Below are 18140 nucleotides of genomic sequence, written 5' to 3'. Positions count from 1 at the left end.
CTAACAATTCACCAGAGGAGGTGGATCATCCCTGGACAGGAGTTGGAGATTTGATCTCTTTATGCCACACAGTGAGGAAGAAGACACGGGAGAAATGTCTTTCACTTCACGCCCTCCACCACCTACAGCACCCCATCCACCAATACTGCCGAATGTAATTCATTAATTAGCAAAAACGTTTTATCCATTATCTTCCAAATCTGTTTGAATAATATTCCTTCAACTGTCAAAAATGTTGCAGATGTGTTAAATTGTGGATTTCTTTCTCTTCCTTGTGTGAACAAGCAAAAAAGAAGTGACTTTTCATTTATTCTCCCAGTACAGCCTGATGACCTGGAGAAGAGCCCCAGCCAAGGTTCCCTCACAAGTAAATTAGTAATATCTTTCTTTACTGAAGCCTTTTATGTGAACTTCCTTCTGCGTCATGTGTAGGAAGACATGTACTGCACTATTCCATTCCTCTTAAAAGATTTTCAATATGTAATTTTTTTCCCCACAAGTGCACAAATAAACCTCGGCAAAAGAAATCAGCGCGTGTCTTATGTAAACAACGGTCCTTAACACCTCAAAAGTTAATTTAAAAAAAAAACAACACTATGAACTGCTAATTGCTTACATGGCCTGTAAACATGGAAAGACAAAGCAGAAATAATTGGGGTTGCACTTGACACTAAATGCAACAAAATGCTAGGAAAACACGTATTCTCCAAAAGAACAGCTCTGATTCCTCCTCTGCAAGAGCTTTGCAGCTACACTGGCCCTCTGACCCCAGCAAAACAATTAAAAATCCTTTGGCATACAGACAGCCTCTAATGGGCCACATGTGAGGCTGCTAATAAGACAGAGGTACGGGCACCTGCTGTGCACAGCCTACTAATTCTGGAGACTGAACATAGTGGTGGAGGATGGGAAGGGAGCAATGAGGAGAAAGAGGGATGGAAAAGAGGTTGAGAGGTACGGAGAGGAAGTGGAGCACAGCAGGGGTGGTGACGCCTGTTGGAGTGGAAAGAGACAAACAGGGAAGATAGGCAAAAAAAAAAGAAGAAGAAGAAGGAGCAGGGAATCAGAGAGATGCAGAGTGGGAGATGGAGAGAGCATCTATCCACCAGGATGCATCCCTCTCTCCATGTCTTATTACAGTTAGACGGTTGCATTTGTTTATCACCAGGCCTCGGCAGGCTTCCCACCTGCTCTTCAGATAAAACTAAGCACCAGAGCCACTGGAATTCATTATAGAGGCTGAGCCGGCAGCTACCTCATACAGGTCTGGAGAGGAGAGAGCAGCAAAGCCAGATACACCATGGCTTTCTATTTGAAATTACAAACACCCCCACCCCCCGCTTTTAATTTCTCCCCTTCTCATTTGAATAAATCGGACAGACGCTGTAATTAACTGGGTATTAAAAAAAAAACCAAGGTGGTGTACAGTGAGGGTGGGAGAGGGGGAGGAAAGGGGGGGTGAGAGTGCACGAGAAAGGGAGGCAGCAGCAGAGTGGGAGAGATAGTAAGTAAAAGAGGGGAGAGACAGAGAGGAGCTGTGGAGAATTAATAATAGGCCAGATCTCTCCAAGGCCTCCTTAATGGGCTGTGACAGGAATTTATTCACACTTAGGCTGGTATCAAATCAAACGCAAGGCAACTGGCAGTGGCAGGCTGCAGCAGAGGGGCGGGGCAGGGCGGGTGGGTGGGGGGGGGTTGCAGCAAGGAAAACAGAGGGGTCTGCCATGACGCACAGGTACGGCATTACACTCTCTCTTTGGGGTAAATGATCATCTCCAAGGCCTTTGGAAGAGATGGACGGATGGCGAGAGCAACCTATGACAAGGAAGCCACGGATGGAGTGACCAGCGAGTGGTTCAGAGACACGTTTCCAGAGAAATGCTCAAAACTTTCAAATGACCTTTCAAGGACTCACAGCAGAATTTCTTTAAACATTCTCTACCTTCAAGTACAGAACCAGTTGTGCATTCAGTTGTTAGTGCAAACACTTCTCATTCTTTAAGTGTCAGTCATTTTCGAATTCAATCCAAGTAAACAACAATGGTTACTTTTGTCTGTACGCTGACATTAATGCTGTTAACACGTAATAGTTTCAAGGCCTTACGTGTGTTTTCACGTGTGTGTGTGTGTGTGTGTGTGTGTGTGTGTGTGTGATGTCAGAGGCACGTGGGCAGGCAGATCACGCCGCAAGGAAAGGGTTCAGCCTTGACTGAATGATCATGCAAGGATCGAACTGTTTGGAGCAAGAAAACAACACAGTTCATTTTTACCAACAAAATTAAGTTAATATGATGTTTAATATGAATAGTAATATGAAGCGTCTTTAATCAAGTTTTTTAATTATTTTGTTGTCGGCTGATAATGAAGCAACGTTTCTATCAGACAGTTTGGAGGTGAGGCTTGGAAATCTGAAAAAAGGAGAGTAATGTCATGTTATTTCATAGATTTAAAAGGAAAAAAAAGGACAAAAGGTTTGGTTTGAATCGTGTAAAAGGAAGTTTCTACCGTGGAGAGCATGGGGGGGGGGTATTCTTATTAGATAGTGTGTACAGTATGTTACTGATGCAAACACCCACACAGACACCTGACTCGACATGTTTGGTGGAAGGAAAAACGACTGGTTTCCAAGGAGGTTGCTCACACGAACACAATACAACACACAAATAACACCAAAAAAAGTCGAAGGCGATGTCTTGCGCCTTCTTTCCACATACGGATGTGGAAAGCAAAAGTTACTGAGAGCAAAAGTTATTTCTCTCATTTGTAGCCTGCTAGCTTGTTTTCACAAGCACGCTGTGCCGAAAGTTCAGTATTTCAACATAAAATGGGGGCAAATACCAGACAGAAAAGAAGCTAACCAAAAAATAAAAACAAAGAATGTTTCAAAAACATATCAGACGGGCCCAAGAAATCTGTATGTGGAAAGAAGGTGTGAGAGTACGGCGGTGGCAGCAGTTCATAATGAGGGGAGCGGGCTGACCCATCGGATTGATTTTTTAAATTAATGGTCTGACGCCCTGATTTCTTTAGAAGTTATTGGAACAAAAGATGAAACTTAAGTAATATGGTGGCCCACAGGAGATAACAAGTTGTTTGGTGAAAAGGACTGTTAAAGAAAATGCCTTTCAAAATAAACTGGAGGCAGTGAAAACGTCTCCTAGACAGTTTACAGATTCAGACATCAGGTAGTCCTAAGACATAAGACTGACAATATTAATCCATGATACAGACAGAGGCTTCAGTAAACTCTAAATCAGCCCATGCTGCTGCTGCTGCTGGCACTTTGGTCCGTCATGTGAACTGTAATTAACAGTCATCGCACGAGTTTGGCACGTTCCATGTCGTCAAATGTGAGATGGCGTTCAACAACCCATAGCCTCTGAAACAGGGAACAGTTAGGAGACTACGCCCAAACCAGCAGGTGAGAGAGGAACGAATGTCAGAGGAAAACAGGTGGACTCAAATGAGGACAGAGCACGGTTAGTATGTACAGCGCACTCCCTATGCACCGACCCACAGGCACGCTATGGTCTGTCTTGTGAACCGTAATTAACAGTTATTTTGCAGAAGAGTCTGGCACGCTGCCATGTCCTCACAGAATTCAAATAGGAATTTTACTGATATGTGCCTTCACAAAAGGACACCTCGTAAAACAACAACACAATATTTCTAACGCACTGCGCCACGATGTGACTGATAAATAGGAGCAAAAAGAGGGGCAATCGAATACATAGGTTCATGTAGTAAAAACGCCGGCACAAAAACCCTGAAGAAATCACAGAATCGGATATTACAATGGAAACTACAGTAAAAAGCAGAATATATTAGATTTTTTATGAATCAGACAAAATGGGAGCTGAGCAGAGGGAAGAGGACATGGGACAGGAAGAGGGACTGATTCTCTCTGGACTTTACCTACTACTTTCATGTCAGCAATATGATTCATTTCACTGACATTTTAGTTTGGTTTTGCAGTCAATATAAAGAGCGTACAGTGCCTTTGTTGTTGCTCCCCTACAAATCAGTCATATTTACTGATATTAGTGAAATTCATTCAATGACTAATATTCTCTCTTCTAAAGTTGTTCCCTTGTATGAAGTCGAAGAAACACTAAAGTAAAGATCAGAAAGAAAAAATCGCGATTGAAAAGTTGTGTTTGAGGCTGGTATTTTAATTGAGAAGGGGAACTCTAGGGGGCGTAATGTGGAGTTCAGGGGTATGGAGGTGTAAGGTTATGAAGAGATGTGGATGTGAGAAGCAAAAGTCAATTAGAAGTCGGTATTTAAGAGGAAGCCAGTGGAGAGCAGGGATGATAATCTGGTAATGATACGGGCAACTGAGTTCTAAACCAGTTAAAGATTATGAAGGAGCTTGAGAGGATGACCAGAGAGGATAGAGCTGCAGGAGCTAATACAGGATGTAATCTAAGACCATTGGTGTGTGCTTCAAATGCTAATATGCCGTCCAACATGATACACAGACCCTAAACCTGAACAGCCGATTCCCGTACATTTTGACATTCAGGACTTTTTAGGGACCCAGACTACAACTTCCGTAACTATTCACTACTTTTAGCAACATGAACATACATGTACTTACTCAACTGTATCATGTCACCTTATTTTCACATGAAATACTCCAAATTACAAGAAGTGTCAAAACATAGACCTTTATTACCAAAATAGATTTACAATACTTAGAATAACAAACCTGGCAATTTTCCATGACCACGAGAACCCTGTATAAATCATCCCTTCCGCAAAATGTCACCCAGCCAGTCGGTCAGCAAGAAGCCGGAGAGGAGGCAGATTTTCAACGACTTGGACTGCACTTGCCACAGACAGCTGGCAAAAAATAGAAACTGCTCCAGTCCAAACACAAAGCACTGTTCAAATTAGAGTTCAGGGAAATATTCATTGTTTTCCTTCATTAATTGGTGTGTGACCAGTAATGTGGGCTACTCATTAGGGATGTAATTTGTGGTCACTTGGGTGCGACAGAATTCTGTCTTTTTATTGGAGCAGAAACAGTGTGGATGACAAGGGACCCTGAATTGATATGCACAATCACATTCTATGGCACCAGAGGTCTGCAGCACAGAGATTGAGCAATCGCAACCCATTAGGCACCAATGAATTATGACTAATGCATCTTAAAACATTTCTGCAAACACTGTTGACTTTCAGCCATGCTCAAAAAAACTCCATTTCTTTATACGTTTATGTCTGCATAAACTGCAGCTCATTACATACATGAGAACTGACTTCATACTAAAAAGGCACACGGCCCCTTACATCCAGACAACCGGGGGAATGTACACAAACACTTTCATGCACACTTAAATTTAAATACATACAGTATTGTCACACACAGCGTGCTTCCTAGTAAAGACACTTGTGGAGAGTGATGAGTGTGATGCCTCTCCCCTCCTCCTCCTCCTCCATCCCTCCTCCAGATCGCATCACCATCCGTCAGCCAGACTCCGACAAACAGCAATTACCCCAATCGACAGATAACGAGAGCAAGGCTATCACTCACAGACAGGACGCCCCATAAAGCAGCCAGACATTACCAAGGAGGAGTCATTTATCTGCCTCCCCTCCACCGCCACACCACCCCTCTCCGATCTTTACTTCTACTACCTGTCCATCGGTATCAGCTTGGGGGGTGGGCTTCAGGCTTCGGCTGAAACAAGCCATAAGGGTCAGACTTTGGCAACAGGTTTGTGGCTTTGAATGTGGAGGGTAATAAAACTGGGCTGAAGTGAAAGCTAATACTGTGGGTTTTGGCGTCTGACCACCAGAGATATGCATGTTTGATTAATACCATCTTTGCGCCACCTGATCGCGACACTAGTCAGGTTTTCATCAACGATTTTTGATGCACATTTTGAAGAATTGCAAAAGAAACGGCAGAGGACCACATTAGAAAACAATCCTCCAATTTCATCCAAAAAAAAAGTTTTCACACCTGAGTCGTTATTTTTGCCTTTTCAAAAAAAGAGGACATGTGCAGAGATGGAAACCCCTGTTCAAAAAAAGAAAAAAACCTCAAAAAGCAAATTAACTGTCCATCAGTGTACTTTTAATCTACAGTGCTCCCCTGTTTCTGCTAATTTATAGTTGATTTTTTAGCTTTGTTTCCAAGTTGTTTGATATGCAAGTTTAGATGTGCATTTTTAACAATATTTTTTTTTAGAGAATTTTGTTTATTTTTGCAACACCTTGTTAGAATGCCATTTCTTTTCTTGTGTATGTAAATACCTAGAAAATGGCAAAGAACCTAATGTGCCTTTACTTTTTTTCTGGTTCAAGTAAAATTCTGCTTATTCAAATGGAAAAACGAAACTAGTCACCATGTTCTGGCAAGTTTGCACAAAGGCAGCAGAAACCTTACATGCTGTGAAACATTCAGTGCTGTTGTTTCAGTCTTATTGCTTTTTGTTCCGACGCTGTCAGAATCATTAACACGTTTGCTGATGTCGTTAACAGGCAGCTTTTGTGTGCGCTCGTAAAATGTATATTTTAAAGGCTAATTATTGCGTTTTTTTATTTCTCTGTTAACAGTGTTATTTATGGCATTCTTTCTCAGCCCTGGGATTCAAAGTATTTTCTGAGTACCTCAAATATATATGTTTAAATATCAAGTGAACTGCCAAAAATGTGGCTTGAACAACTCGTACTGTACCACCATATTTGGATCAAGTAACTGGAAAAAAATAAAAGAGGCTGGCATTAAGCACAAAGTGAAGCTTCAGATGGTACAGTGATGTCAATATTTCCTCCAGCAGAAGCAGGGTTTGGGTCAACGGGGACCAGGAAGAAAGGACGTACAGAGCCGGGTCAACCCTCTTCCTTACTGATTAACTCTCTTGTGAACACAGAATACTCTCTTCTGTCCAGTAGTGACGAGGGGAAAGGAGTCTGTTCCAAGGTTATTTCATGCAGCGTGTACAAAAAAAAAAAAAAAAAGCCATCCATGGATTTAGAATCCTATTACTCTACCATCCTATCACTGTGCATATCATCCATTTCCATGAAGATGAATTGTATCTGTTCATTATTTACAGCAGTGAGTGAATCCAAATTTTGATAGATGTCATCTTTAAAAATAGATCTACTTTCAGCATTTCTGTGCGGAAATCTGAGGCTTGGAATCCTTAACCAGAGTGACATATCAGCTGGAGAGGTGCAGCACGTTTGGACTTATCTTTACACTTCTGCATCAATCTTCCTCTGAGCATCCTGTTACAGACGCCGCCCCGTTCTCCCTGCCACAGCTGAATTTAATCAGTCTTCTGTTATTCCTTTTTAAGAGCCTATCTGAATGGGAACATCTTAACTCTGACAATCCACAGCTGTCGACACATCGATCAATCCGTTCTTTCATCAATCTTTTACCTGTCTTCTCCTTTGTGTACATCAAGAGGCCCAAGGATTCTCTGCTGCCACTATACACAGATTCAGTTCAACAAAATAACTGTAGTGTTGTTTTCTTACTTTCATTTTGCTGCTAGTTTGTTTGTGTTGTTTCTCTCGGTGTTCCTTCGTCCTTTAGCCTCCACTTCACACATCTACTATCTCTGACAGCAGCTATCTGTCTGGTCATCCATGCATCTTCCAACACCTTTCCCACCTCTGCACTTCATTTTTCTCTCTCCTTTTACTCATCGGAAAGCTTTCTATCCATATTTCTCCTCCCTTTTCCCCTCCATTGTAAATCTATTCCTCTGTCAACCCATCTATCTCAACATCTCATGTCAGTCTCTCCCTCCCTTTTTCCCTCTTTTTTTTTATTTCCTTCCCTCTTTCCTACTATCTCACCCTCCTCCCAATCATTCCTCTCTCATCCAGAACCGTCCTATCTGGCTGAAGTGACTGCAGCAGATGTATCCAGGCCACAAACATCTGCTTCCCCTGTCCCACTGCATCTCTACTCTGCTGATCACACTAACCACTTTAACTCCCCAAAGCTTGCTGCCCTCACTGCCGCCTTAGTGTGCAGCTGGGCAGCCTGGAGAAAATCACAGTTAAATATGTTGCAAACACATGAGGCACACATTCGAGAGCCAGAGAGGAAATCTGCATTTCAAATAAGTTCCAGTTTTAGCCTCTGGGTCGAACTGAGCAATAAAACCTATACTGACTGATGGCAACAGATCATTAAGAAAAAACAAAACAAAAACCTAAATTTATCCATACTTATCTATACTGTTGACAACTTTCAGTGCTGGCAAACTTTCATTTTTGCCACAAGTGTCCAAAACACTGTAGAGTTGAGCAGGCTGAAATCACGGTGTTAGATGTAAGAATTTAGAGGTTGGGGGGGGGGGGGGGGGGGGCCTAAGCAGCATGAGCCAAGCCAGTATCACGGTCAAATTAAGAATTCTCTTTCTTATAAATGGTTACATTTTAAAAATGAAATACAACCAGTTCCATTCCCTTCTGCCCTAACATTTGTGCTGTTTAATTATTGCAAATACACAAAAAACTTCAGTTTCCATTAAATATAAACTATGAAAGCAAAAGTGGATCTATTTTAAACCATCTCTGTTATCAAAAGATGAGCTGGAAGCAGTGCATGTCAGTACTGATCAACTGGTCATGTAAATGATTTCAGTCTTCTGACAACTCAAAGCAATTCGTTACTCCTATTTAAACAGCCTGGGCTGAGTGGTAATCAAGAGTAATTATGCCTTAATGTCCAATGATTAAATGAAAACTAATTAAAAAGAATTAAATACAGAGAAATAGCCAAGTTAGAGACAGATTAGGTGCTCCAATAACTGAAATGTAGCCACAAATCAATATCATTCTCTATATTCTTACATCTGAGGCATATAGTGTTAGTTCCAATTAAGAGGATTACTCCGTCAACTGTACACTGGACAGTATAATGAGCTTTCTTTTCTACATCTTATATGTTAATAAGCTTTTACTATGTTGTAAGGATGGCAGAACGTGAGGAAAGTGCCCTGAGTGAACTGCAGTAGCCTGCCTCAATCTCTATATATTTGGATCATTTTGACAGAACTCAATTTGCATGCTAATGCTTTTCAGAGGGGGAAGGTCACATCACAAACAAGGTTATTTATCACTTCCATACACAGGCCTCTAATAGGACAAAATTAATCTCCCTCTTATGCATTCATACCTTTTGTTTTTTGTTGAAAACAAATGTCTATATTTCAGTCCTGTATTGCAGTCAAGGCTTTGGATATTTATCGACCAGATTACCATCAGGCTTTTCCGGTGCCTTTTGCAGATATGGAGGGTTGGTGTGAAAAAGAGGTGCTGTTTGTTTTGGACAGAGCCGAGTGCAGTTGAGCGCAGGGTTCACTGCAATGTTTCACTGTAGTGTTAACATTTAAAAGCAGCCAAGGGAGCTCTGCTGAGCTCTTAAAAATAACCAATTCCCATCTATGCTGCTACTGACACTCCTGACCTTGGACCATTATCATTGCAGCACACTCAGACAGCTTGCCATGCAATAACAGTACAGAGCCGACACAATGCACATACAAAGAGAAGAAATAGAGAAGGGCTTCAGCTGGCACGCGCACACACTGACAGTATGTGTGCGAGAGCAACAATTTTTTTCTCTCTGAAGAAAGAACAAAAGCTCTCTTACTCAGTATATACACACATACATACATATATATATATATATATAAAAAAATTTTAAAAAACAACACCGTGAAAGACAAGGGAATCTAAAAGGCCTCCGAAAAAACACACCATGTGTTTTATCTGAACCTTTGCCACGCTCCACTGTCCATAACTACTGCACTTGGGTGAGATATGGAAACTACTGGGAAGTTCCGCCTGTGACCGCCGCCCATTTACATCCCCTCCATCGATGCAGGGGCTAGATTTCACACACAGTGCTTTAATGTGTCTGGATTGGCCTGTTTCCCAGGGAGTGATTAAACCTAATCCTGAGTTCAAAATAATCTATGATGGCAAATGCTAAAACATCATGGGGCAGAGTCTGTCATTGTTCTGAGACACTGTGTTATGTCCCAGCTGGCAGAAATTAACGCTTACATGTTCTTCCAGATGTGACACAAAAGGTCATATAACACACGTTTATCACATGTATGTGTTCTTGTGCTTTTTTTAAGAGACAAGTCCATTCCAAAATGAACACTGAAACACGTGAGACTGCAGTGGAGGAAGAGGGATTATCTCTCACTGTCTTTCAGTGATTTGAATATATTTCAACTTTAATTATCACTCTAAAGTTCTTCTCTCAAAACGATACCCACCATCAATCAAAATTCTGTTTCAAACTCTAATGCAGGATTGTGCTACCAACGACTATAATCATTTTTTTAATATATAGCGTAAAGTGACATCGTGTAACTGTTGGTGAGTCCTTAGACACACACACACACACACACACACACACACACACACACACACACACACACACTGCTGCTCTGTGCTTTATGGCGATTTCTGCTCATTGTTTAGATGCCTGCTATGTTGCTGTTTTGGTTCACTGTCAACGGAGGCAGCTTTTTTCAGAGCAAACAGGGAGCATTTCCCCCAGGGGTTGATAGAGATCTAAAACAGAGCTAAAGGAGACTGAATATTGGACTTAGGTTCACTACATGGTTTATCACTAACTGCAGGATTGTGTTCGCAACTAGTTTCTTCTGCCCCCAAGTGGCCAAAAAAAACTAGTTAATGCACATTTAATTTGCAGTGCTGTGTTTGCATTTCCCATGACTCAGGATTAAAGCAGACCATCCTGACAACATGGTGCGCCCGTCGAAAGAAAAGCTTTCTGCTGTGCACTTCAGAGTCATTAGGCAGCCTCAGAAGTGGGCAGAAACACATCTGGTGGTGAAAACATTTGAGAAACCTTTTAGGTGTGTTTGCTGTTACACACTTGAATCCTCCCTAAGTGAACAGCTCACTCAAGACAAAAAAAAACTCCTCTTTTCATTCTCAGTGTCAATATTCAGACTTCTTAACAGCTCTTTGTAGGAATGGTCAAATCATCTTCCCTTCATATTTGACTTGTTTGTATAATTGGAGGTACTTCATTATCTTATTTATACTCTTAATTTGAGGCACTAGGGCTGTAGCCCAAACTCAAGTCAGATTTGACTATTCAATATGATAGTTTGACTATTTGTTTTTTTTTCCCCTTCCAGAAAATTTATAAAAGACAGCTGCATTTGATGGAAGATGTGATGGAAGTGCTCTTTCTCGCTCTCTCCCTCCATCTCTCTGTCTCTGAATGAGGGTAAATAAAAACCATGCAACTGCTCTCTGGTTACAAGTCTGCACTTTCAAACCGCAGTTTATAAAGTAATAAAAAGAAACATTCTGTTACTGATAGACGTTATCACCACATACTCGGAAAACAGGGCTGCAGCAGATTCTGTCTGTATCAGATGTGTGAGATGAGAAACACACAGGCAGTGTGTTTGCTGACCAAACTGTCACCGATCAGCCGCTACTTCCAATACTGAAGGTATCACCATTAATGATGTATTTCACCACCCGTCACCTGTCAACTATTAATCATGTTAATTTGTAAGGCTCGAACCAGTCGGCCAATCAGTTACAAGTGCAAGCTGCAGCGCTTGATCAGAGTTTCCAAAACTCCCTTTTACAGGATGTTTAAGGTGTTGAGGTGAATGAACCAGTGCCAGCTTCTCCACTGTTGCGTCAGGTTTTCTGAAAGATTATTATGTCTGACGAAGTCGATGTCCAGGTTTTCAGACACGGTCCAGTACAAATTTAAATCAGTTTGACTTCAACACGTTCCTTGCAGGAGCACCTGTCAATTCAAGTGCAGCACCTAGTGGTAATATTCTGTAAACTGTTCCGGTCCAGTGTTTCTCTTGACGTGAAACAGGTTTGGAAATGTTCACAGCACGCCATCCCTAAAAAGGGGAATGTTGTTAAATTAGTTTAACTACTTTTGAACCCGCCACCAGAGGAACCTGCTCTACTGCCTTCCACATTTATCGACTCTGACTGACAGACTGTTAGCAGCAATGCGTGGAAAATTATTCGTGGTATGCTTGTTACTGAGCTATGATCCCAAGCGACACTTCTTCCATGAACATTTTTCACATCGATTCCTTCCTATGGGACTTCAAAAGAAGTTTCATCCGAACTTGATGCCAGTGCAACCAGCTCTTCTGCCTTCCATAGATATCACATTGTTGGCTTACAGGCTGTCAGCAGCAAAGCAGAAGAGATAATAGTTACTTAACTTTGACCAGGACGAACACCACTTATGTAAAAGCATTTCACTGCAGTTAAACTCCACGGAGAGTTCACAAGTGGTTTAACCGGAACATGGCACCAGTGCAACCTGCTCTACAGCCATCTGGAGTTCTGACTAATATCTAAAACTGTACGGCAAGTGTTTTATATAACAAATGATGATAATGATGATGATGGTGCAACAAAGTCTGACGGGAAAAATATCTGACTCTCCGGGAGTGGACCACAAGCATCTAACTAATTACTGATCAACTACTGACAAAGTGGCCGATGACATAATATTGTCCCATTTTGGCCAGTGCCAGATCTGCTCAGTTGGTCTCAACACCAAACCAATTTGTTGGTCACTACTTATTTCCCCTAATGAAGGCGCAGACTAAATTTATATATAAACAAGTAAATTCAATACTCGTTTATAGCATTACCAACCTGCAAACCACCTGTGTTCATTTATCTGTAATGAATTTGATTTTTTTCTCATGTGTCAGCTGTGACAGTGAGCAGTGACATTGTTGTCAGCAGTGTGTGTGTGTGTGTGTGTGTGTGTGTGTGTGTGTTTGTGTGTGTGTGTGTGTGTGTGTGTGTGTGTGTGTGTGTGTGAGACAGCGTTTTGCCCCCCCGGACAGTGTTACTGTTGTATTGATCAGCCTACCTTGTTGACCTCAAGGATTTCTCTCCTCTCCTCGGTAGCAGGGCGACTCTGGCCGGCTGAACGATCATCATGTTTGGAGCAGTCGTCCTCCACAAAGGGTATCAGTTGCTGGGAAGGAGAACAAATGAAGAGTCGGGCTTTATTATTTACTCTATGAAGATTAATTATAAGAGGATGTCTTGTCACAATGCAGCTAAACTGGATAACCATCAGTTTCAGTTCGTCCCTAGCTTATCACTATCAAGTTCGGTCGTGATACTAAGATGAAATACCAGTTCTCTTGTGCCTCTCTCCTCCTACTTAGTTCATGGTTAGACAGTAAAAGTACAGCATATTCACATTTTTCCTGTATTCTTCAGTGCTGAGTGCCGTTACAGGTAAGAGTATTGTGTGTATGGGTGATCTTGTTCCCATGCAGTGGTGAAAATGGGGATTCTGTGTAAGGACCAAGTCTCGAGTGCCTCTCCAAGGTAGAGACTGACAGAGAGAGAGAGAGAGAGAGAGAGAGCGCAAGAGAGAGAGCAAGAGGAAGAGACAGAGAGAGAGAGAGAAAGAGGGAGAGAGACAGAAAGACAGAGAGAAAGAGGGAGAGGGAGAGGGAGAGAGACAGGCAGAGAGAGCACGAGTGGGAGATTAATTCATTTTTAAACACTGTGTGCTTGACCTTGTCTGCTCGACACTATGGTGAGGCTGATGTGCAAGAGCCCTCACGATACTAGGCGTTCCTGAGAGCTGCTTTACATCATACTGCCCCCTAGTGGCTACCTCAATGTGGAGGTGAGCAGGAGGCTTGCTGACAAGTCTTGTGTTCTGATTGTCTTGGGAACATGCTGTTCTTGGAATAACACCCAGTCGGAACATACTGAGATAATATGATTGACAGTAGGCTATTTGCAAATAATACAAGTACAACAATACAGAAACGCATAATAAATGTGATCAAATGTAACTGCTATTCCAAAGTAATTCCATAAAATACATTGAATAACATAAATTCAAAGTTCCATTCCTGGTTCAAATTATTTTTTTAGGCGTAATCATGTTTTATAGATTTAATTAAAACTTTGAGGTTAATCTGCAGTAGTTTGTTATGCTGCAAATAAAGAGTTCCTGTCACCAAAAAAAGAGCTCAAGAGTTTCCTTTCATCAACAAAAACTGTCATACCAGACAAGATCACAAACACAGACTAGGCAGGAGACTAAAACAACTAGGCGCCAATGAAAACTGCTACGAGGAGGGAAAACACACCTTGCTCCAATAACAACTCCACAAGATGCTTATCTAAACGGTGCAAAATTCTTCTGATTATTCTACTTGTCTACAGAATTTGTAGTTGCTTCTTTTTAAGTTGGAGTGAAATCCTTGCAGACACTAGACAATGACTTAAGAAAGCTGCGTCATCTGGAAGCAATGAATGACTTGTGTTTTGAGTATGGCCAAAGCCAGCCATCATCAAGAGACAGACAGAAAACAAATGAAGGAGGAATGATGAAGCGAGAGAAGGCAGCAAGGAGATTAGAAAAAGTCTCATTGAAAAAGAAGAATAGAAGAAGCTAGGAAGGTGTGTGGGAAGAGAGAGTAAACAGAAATGTAAAGGTGACGGAAGAAAGTCAAATAATGTGTAAAACCAACAGAAAAATCTGGGTGACTTTCTTTTGGGATGTTGAGTTTCTTGGCTGAGCTCCATGCCAATCTCTCAGCTTTGACATTTGAATAGAGACGGAAGCAGCAAATATATGTTCAGGATATGAAATCACACAAACTATGAGCTCATCTCTGGCTCAAGAAAGAAGAAAAGTTTTTTCAAAAGATAATTTCAAACCCATGCTACTGACATACTGGATTTTAAGGTACTAGGCTGACTTTGCCAGCTTGTAGAGGGGAAATGAAATGTGCTGAGTGGGGTGGGAAAGATGGATGGTGAGTGTATTGTGTGTGCGTGTGTGTGTGTGTGTGTGTACTGTATGTGTGTGTAAGTGCCTGCGTGAGTCATAACCCCTGCCTCCTCCATAGATAGATGGATGTGGTTTCCTGGCTGACAGAGAAGAATAGGATAATGAAGTTCTCCGGGTTGTCTCGCTGAGACAAAAGCAAAAGTGGTAGAGAAAAAGACACCCTGAACAAATACAATAAAAGGAAAATTTGCTCAAAGGGCAAAGGGAAATTATATAGCTTGCTTGTTCACTGCAGGAAAAGAGGGGATGAAAATATGGACAACAGAAAAAAATGGAAGAAAAAGGAAGGAGACACGAAGCCAACTTGAGTTAAAGTGGAGGAAGAGATTTATAGAATTAATATTGAGCAAGAGAATGTGAGCGGACGAATGGTAGAAAGAGTAGGAGTAAAGTATGTAAGAGTTGAGTGTGAGAGATGGAGGGAGAAAAAGCAATGAGGCAGCAGTGACAGCTGGAAAGCACTGACATGTGCATTTGGTCCAGCTGTTCATTAAATGGGTCTGTTGCTAATTAGGCTGCAATGAGGTCACACCGCCTGAGTCATTGATTCCACTTCCTGTTTCGGGCAGCCAATAGTGAACGACTGTCAGGCAGGCACCTGAAATCTCCAGGATGATTAATGGCATTCACACTGGGGCCAAGATCAACAGTCCTCCGTCCCAGGCAAGCATGTGGGAGCTTCGCTATTGGCTGGTCAGCACTGGACCCACTCTCAACCTCAAGGGTAAAACGAATAAACATTTAAATAACGTGGAAAGAAGGTGAAGAAAAAGAGCTGTGTGTCATAATGACTCAATGAAAGTTCCCACCACAACAGTGAGGGAAAATGTCAGAGTGCCACTCCTGGGCTGTGATTTAGGAACGTAATCAGGGATGGGAGTCATTTTTAACAACCAGTGGATGTACTATTTGAAATGCTTTGGAGAACTGTATTACTCATTGTGGAAAATATACATGGCAGCCATCACAAATTTGTTCCAATTTAAGACTGGTCTCCCACATCCTCCCCTTTATCCTCAGTAGGAGCCTGGTGAGAAAGATTAGCTCCAAGCCAATCTGCAGGAATTGAGACGGGACTGCCGTTGTCATAAATCCAATCAAACATTGGTGGATAGCCTAGCTGTAGCCGGTTTGGTGCCACGCACAGCGCAAGCCCAGTCGGCTGGTGAGTGTGTGCATCACGACAGCGCACCGCATGCATATTTGTGTGTGTGTGTCCTGTAGGTATGGTCTGTCCAACACTGTGTGTGGACATGCAGGCAGAGGTGGGGTGTAATAGAGCTGAAGTGTCCCTGAAGGTGGAGGGTGACTGTGAGCAGCAGTAAAATGATTCTAGAGACTCACCTGAGGGGGCCAATGAATCTGCTGTAAGCGGAGCAAAGACAGACCTGGAGGGAGTAGGGGAGATAAGAGTCCCCCAAGGTAAAGGTCTGTGTGTGTGTGTGTGTGTGTGTGTGTGTGTGTCTGTGTCTGTGTCTGTGTGTGTAAAGCATTAAACACGGCCGATTCCTGTAAAAAAAACAGCATCCTTATGTTGCAGGTGAGTAGTTTTACTGTGTGTGTCAGTGGCAATTAGTCATGCTGAGTACACACACATATTAAGTTTTGATGTTCTGGAGGGATCAATCAATCAAGCAACATTAAGAGAGCTCAGAGAGCTCGTCACATGCTCTTAGCAGAGTAGCACAGTTCCAGATCACATGACATCCTTGGCAGGGGTAAAAATTACAAGGAAATCTATTCCTCTAATTCAACTTGTAAAAATGTACTAATCATGCTAAAAAATATTGTTGAAAATACCACATAAATCACACAATCATATTAAATGCAATTTATGTCTGATTTTGGGGGAGGAATATTTTGATGAGTGATGATAATGATCATCGGCAACAAAATTTTTAAGCAATGAAAAAAATAGTGCTTTGTGAATAAAGAAGAAAAAGTAGCATATTTTTTGCAGGTTTTTTTATGTTATCACATTTAAATATATTCAAAATTTGATTTTTACCATATTTAAAATGGATGTTACATTGTACATTCTACAAATTTGTACACTGCTTCTCTAATCCAACAGCACCCATCTGAGAATAACAGTGTAATGAAGGGTTCATATGCATTTTTACCAATAGTTTTCCAGATCATAAATTTTCTGAAAATCAGTTTAAACATAAATTTATTAACAGAGAAATTACAAATTTATGAATTTACAAATGTATAGTTAACTGAAATCAACACTGAGCTAAATGGTTTGAGACATTATAGACATGTTTTGAAGTCAATCAACATTTACTCTAATGTGCAGGTCTTGGTGTAGTAATTTTCCATGACATTTTCAAAATTTCCTGGCTTTTTTTTAATTTTTCAAAAACTTTTTCCAGGCCTGGGAAAGGCTATTTTCAAGTTCCAAAAACCTTCCCAGGTTTTTCGTGACCATATGAACTTTGATGAAGGATTGTGTAACTTCTTCTGTACCATCTCTATGCTACATTACAGAGGAGCTCAACTGCCATCAATGTCAAGGATCTTAGGAGTCACACTTTGGAAACAGATCATTTTCCCTGTTCAGGTTTTGCATTCATACTCATTGACCTACATTTGACTAGATCCCGGGAGGTACAGCGGGTGTCCTCAAGCTAGCTGGCCACATAATGTGTGCAGTTTATATCATTTCAGTGCCAAGCGTCAAGACAACAGCACCCATTCTTTTGTATATGCGGCCCAACACATCATCTTGACCTTTATCACTGCAGTAGATGCACATCAGGATGCAGCTCATTTCTATTTTCTATTTTCACATGTCAACTCGCACATGCACCATCAGCAGTGTCGCATCCCTGGAATTCTCCTCTGTCTGATGTGTATTATTGTCCTTGAATGAGGAGCAAAGCATCGCCGATACTGGCAGTACAACCGAGGAAAAATGTGAAGCATTTTTTTAGTTCCATCCAAGTCACACATTTTTAAATGATTTCAATAAAACCATCTCGAGCAACATTCCAGTTACAGCTGCCCTCTAGTTAGGAAAAGATGAAACCTTTTGAACTGTGGGGGGGGACGACACACAAGTCTTACCTCTGGAAGTATGGGGTCCAGCCCAGCACAGTTTTCAGTGCATTTGTCGTAGACGAGGCGCAGCTTGCGAAACAGCACAGAAAGCATGCGTAGGTGCTCCTGGAGTTTCCCCAGCCTGTCCTGGTGGGTGTTGGGGTGGTAAGTGACTCCATTAGGCAGCTGTGAAGCACCAGAGGAAATGTTGTGTTAAGCAAAGTACAGACCTACA

The 18140-nt window shown here is 41.6% G+C and overlaps 1 protein-coding gene across 1 annotated transcript in view; it reads right to left on the bottom strand.

Annotated features, from left to right (window-relative positions):
- Positions 1–18140, bottom strand: part of med30 (mediator complex subunit 30) — a 34728-nt gene that overhangs the window by 13656 nt on the left and 2932 nt on the right. The window contains exons 3-4 of the mRNA XM_086192934.1: positions 17933–18091; positions 12905–13012 (exon numbers count right to left, since the gene is read on the bottom strand). Of these exons, the coding sequence (XP_086049060.1) occupies positions 12905–13012; positions 17933–18091 (267 nt within the window). The remainder of the gene's footprint in view (positions 1–12904; positions 13013–17932; positions 18092–18140) is intronic.

Source organism: Aulostomus chinensis, chromosome 22 (assembly GCF_037954235.1).
Source record: "Aulostomus chinensis isolate RoL2024-O1b breed Wild chromosome 22, RoL_Achi_v1.0, whole genome shotgun sequence".
Classification (NCBI taxonomy): Eukaryota; Metazoa; Chordata; class Actinopteri; order Syngnathiformes; family Aulostomidae; genus Aulostomus; species Aulostomus chinensis.
The sequence above is the reverse complement of the archived record's forward strand: the minus strand, read 5'-3'. Positions and strand labels throughout refer to the sequence as shown.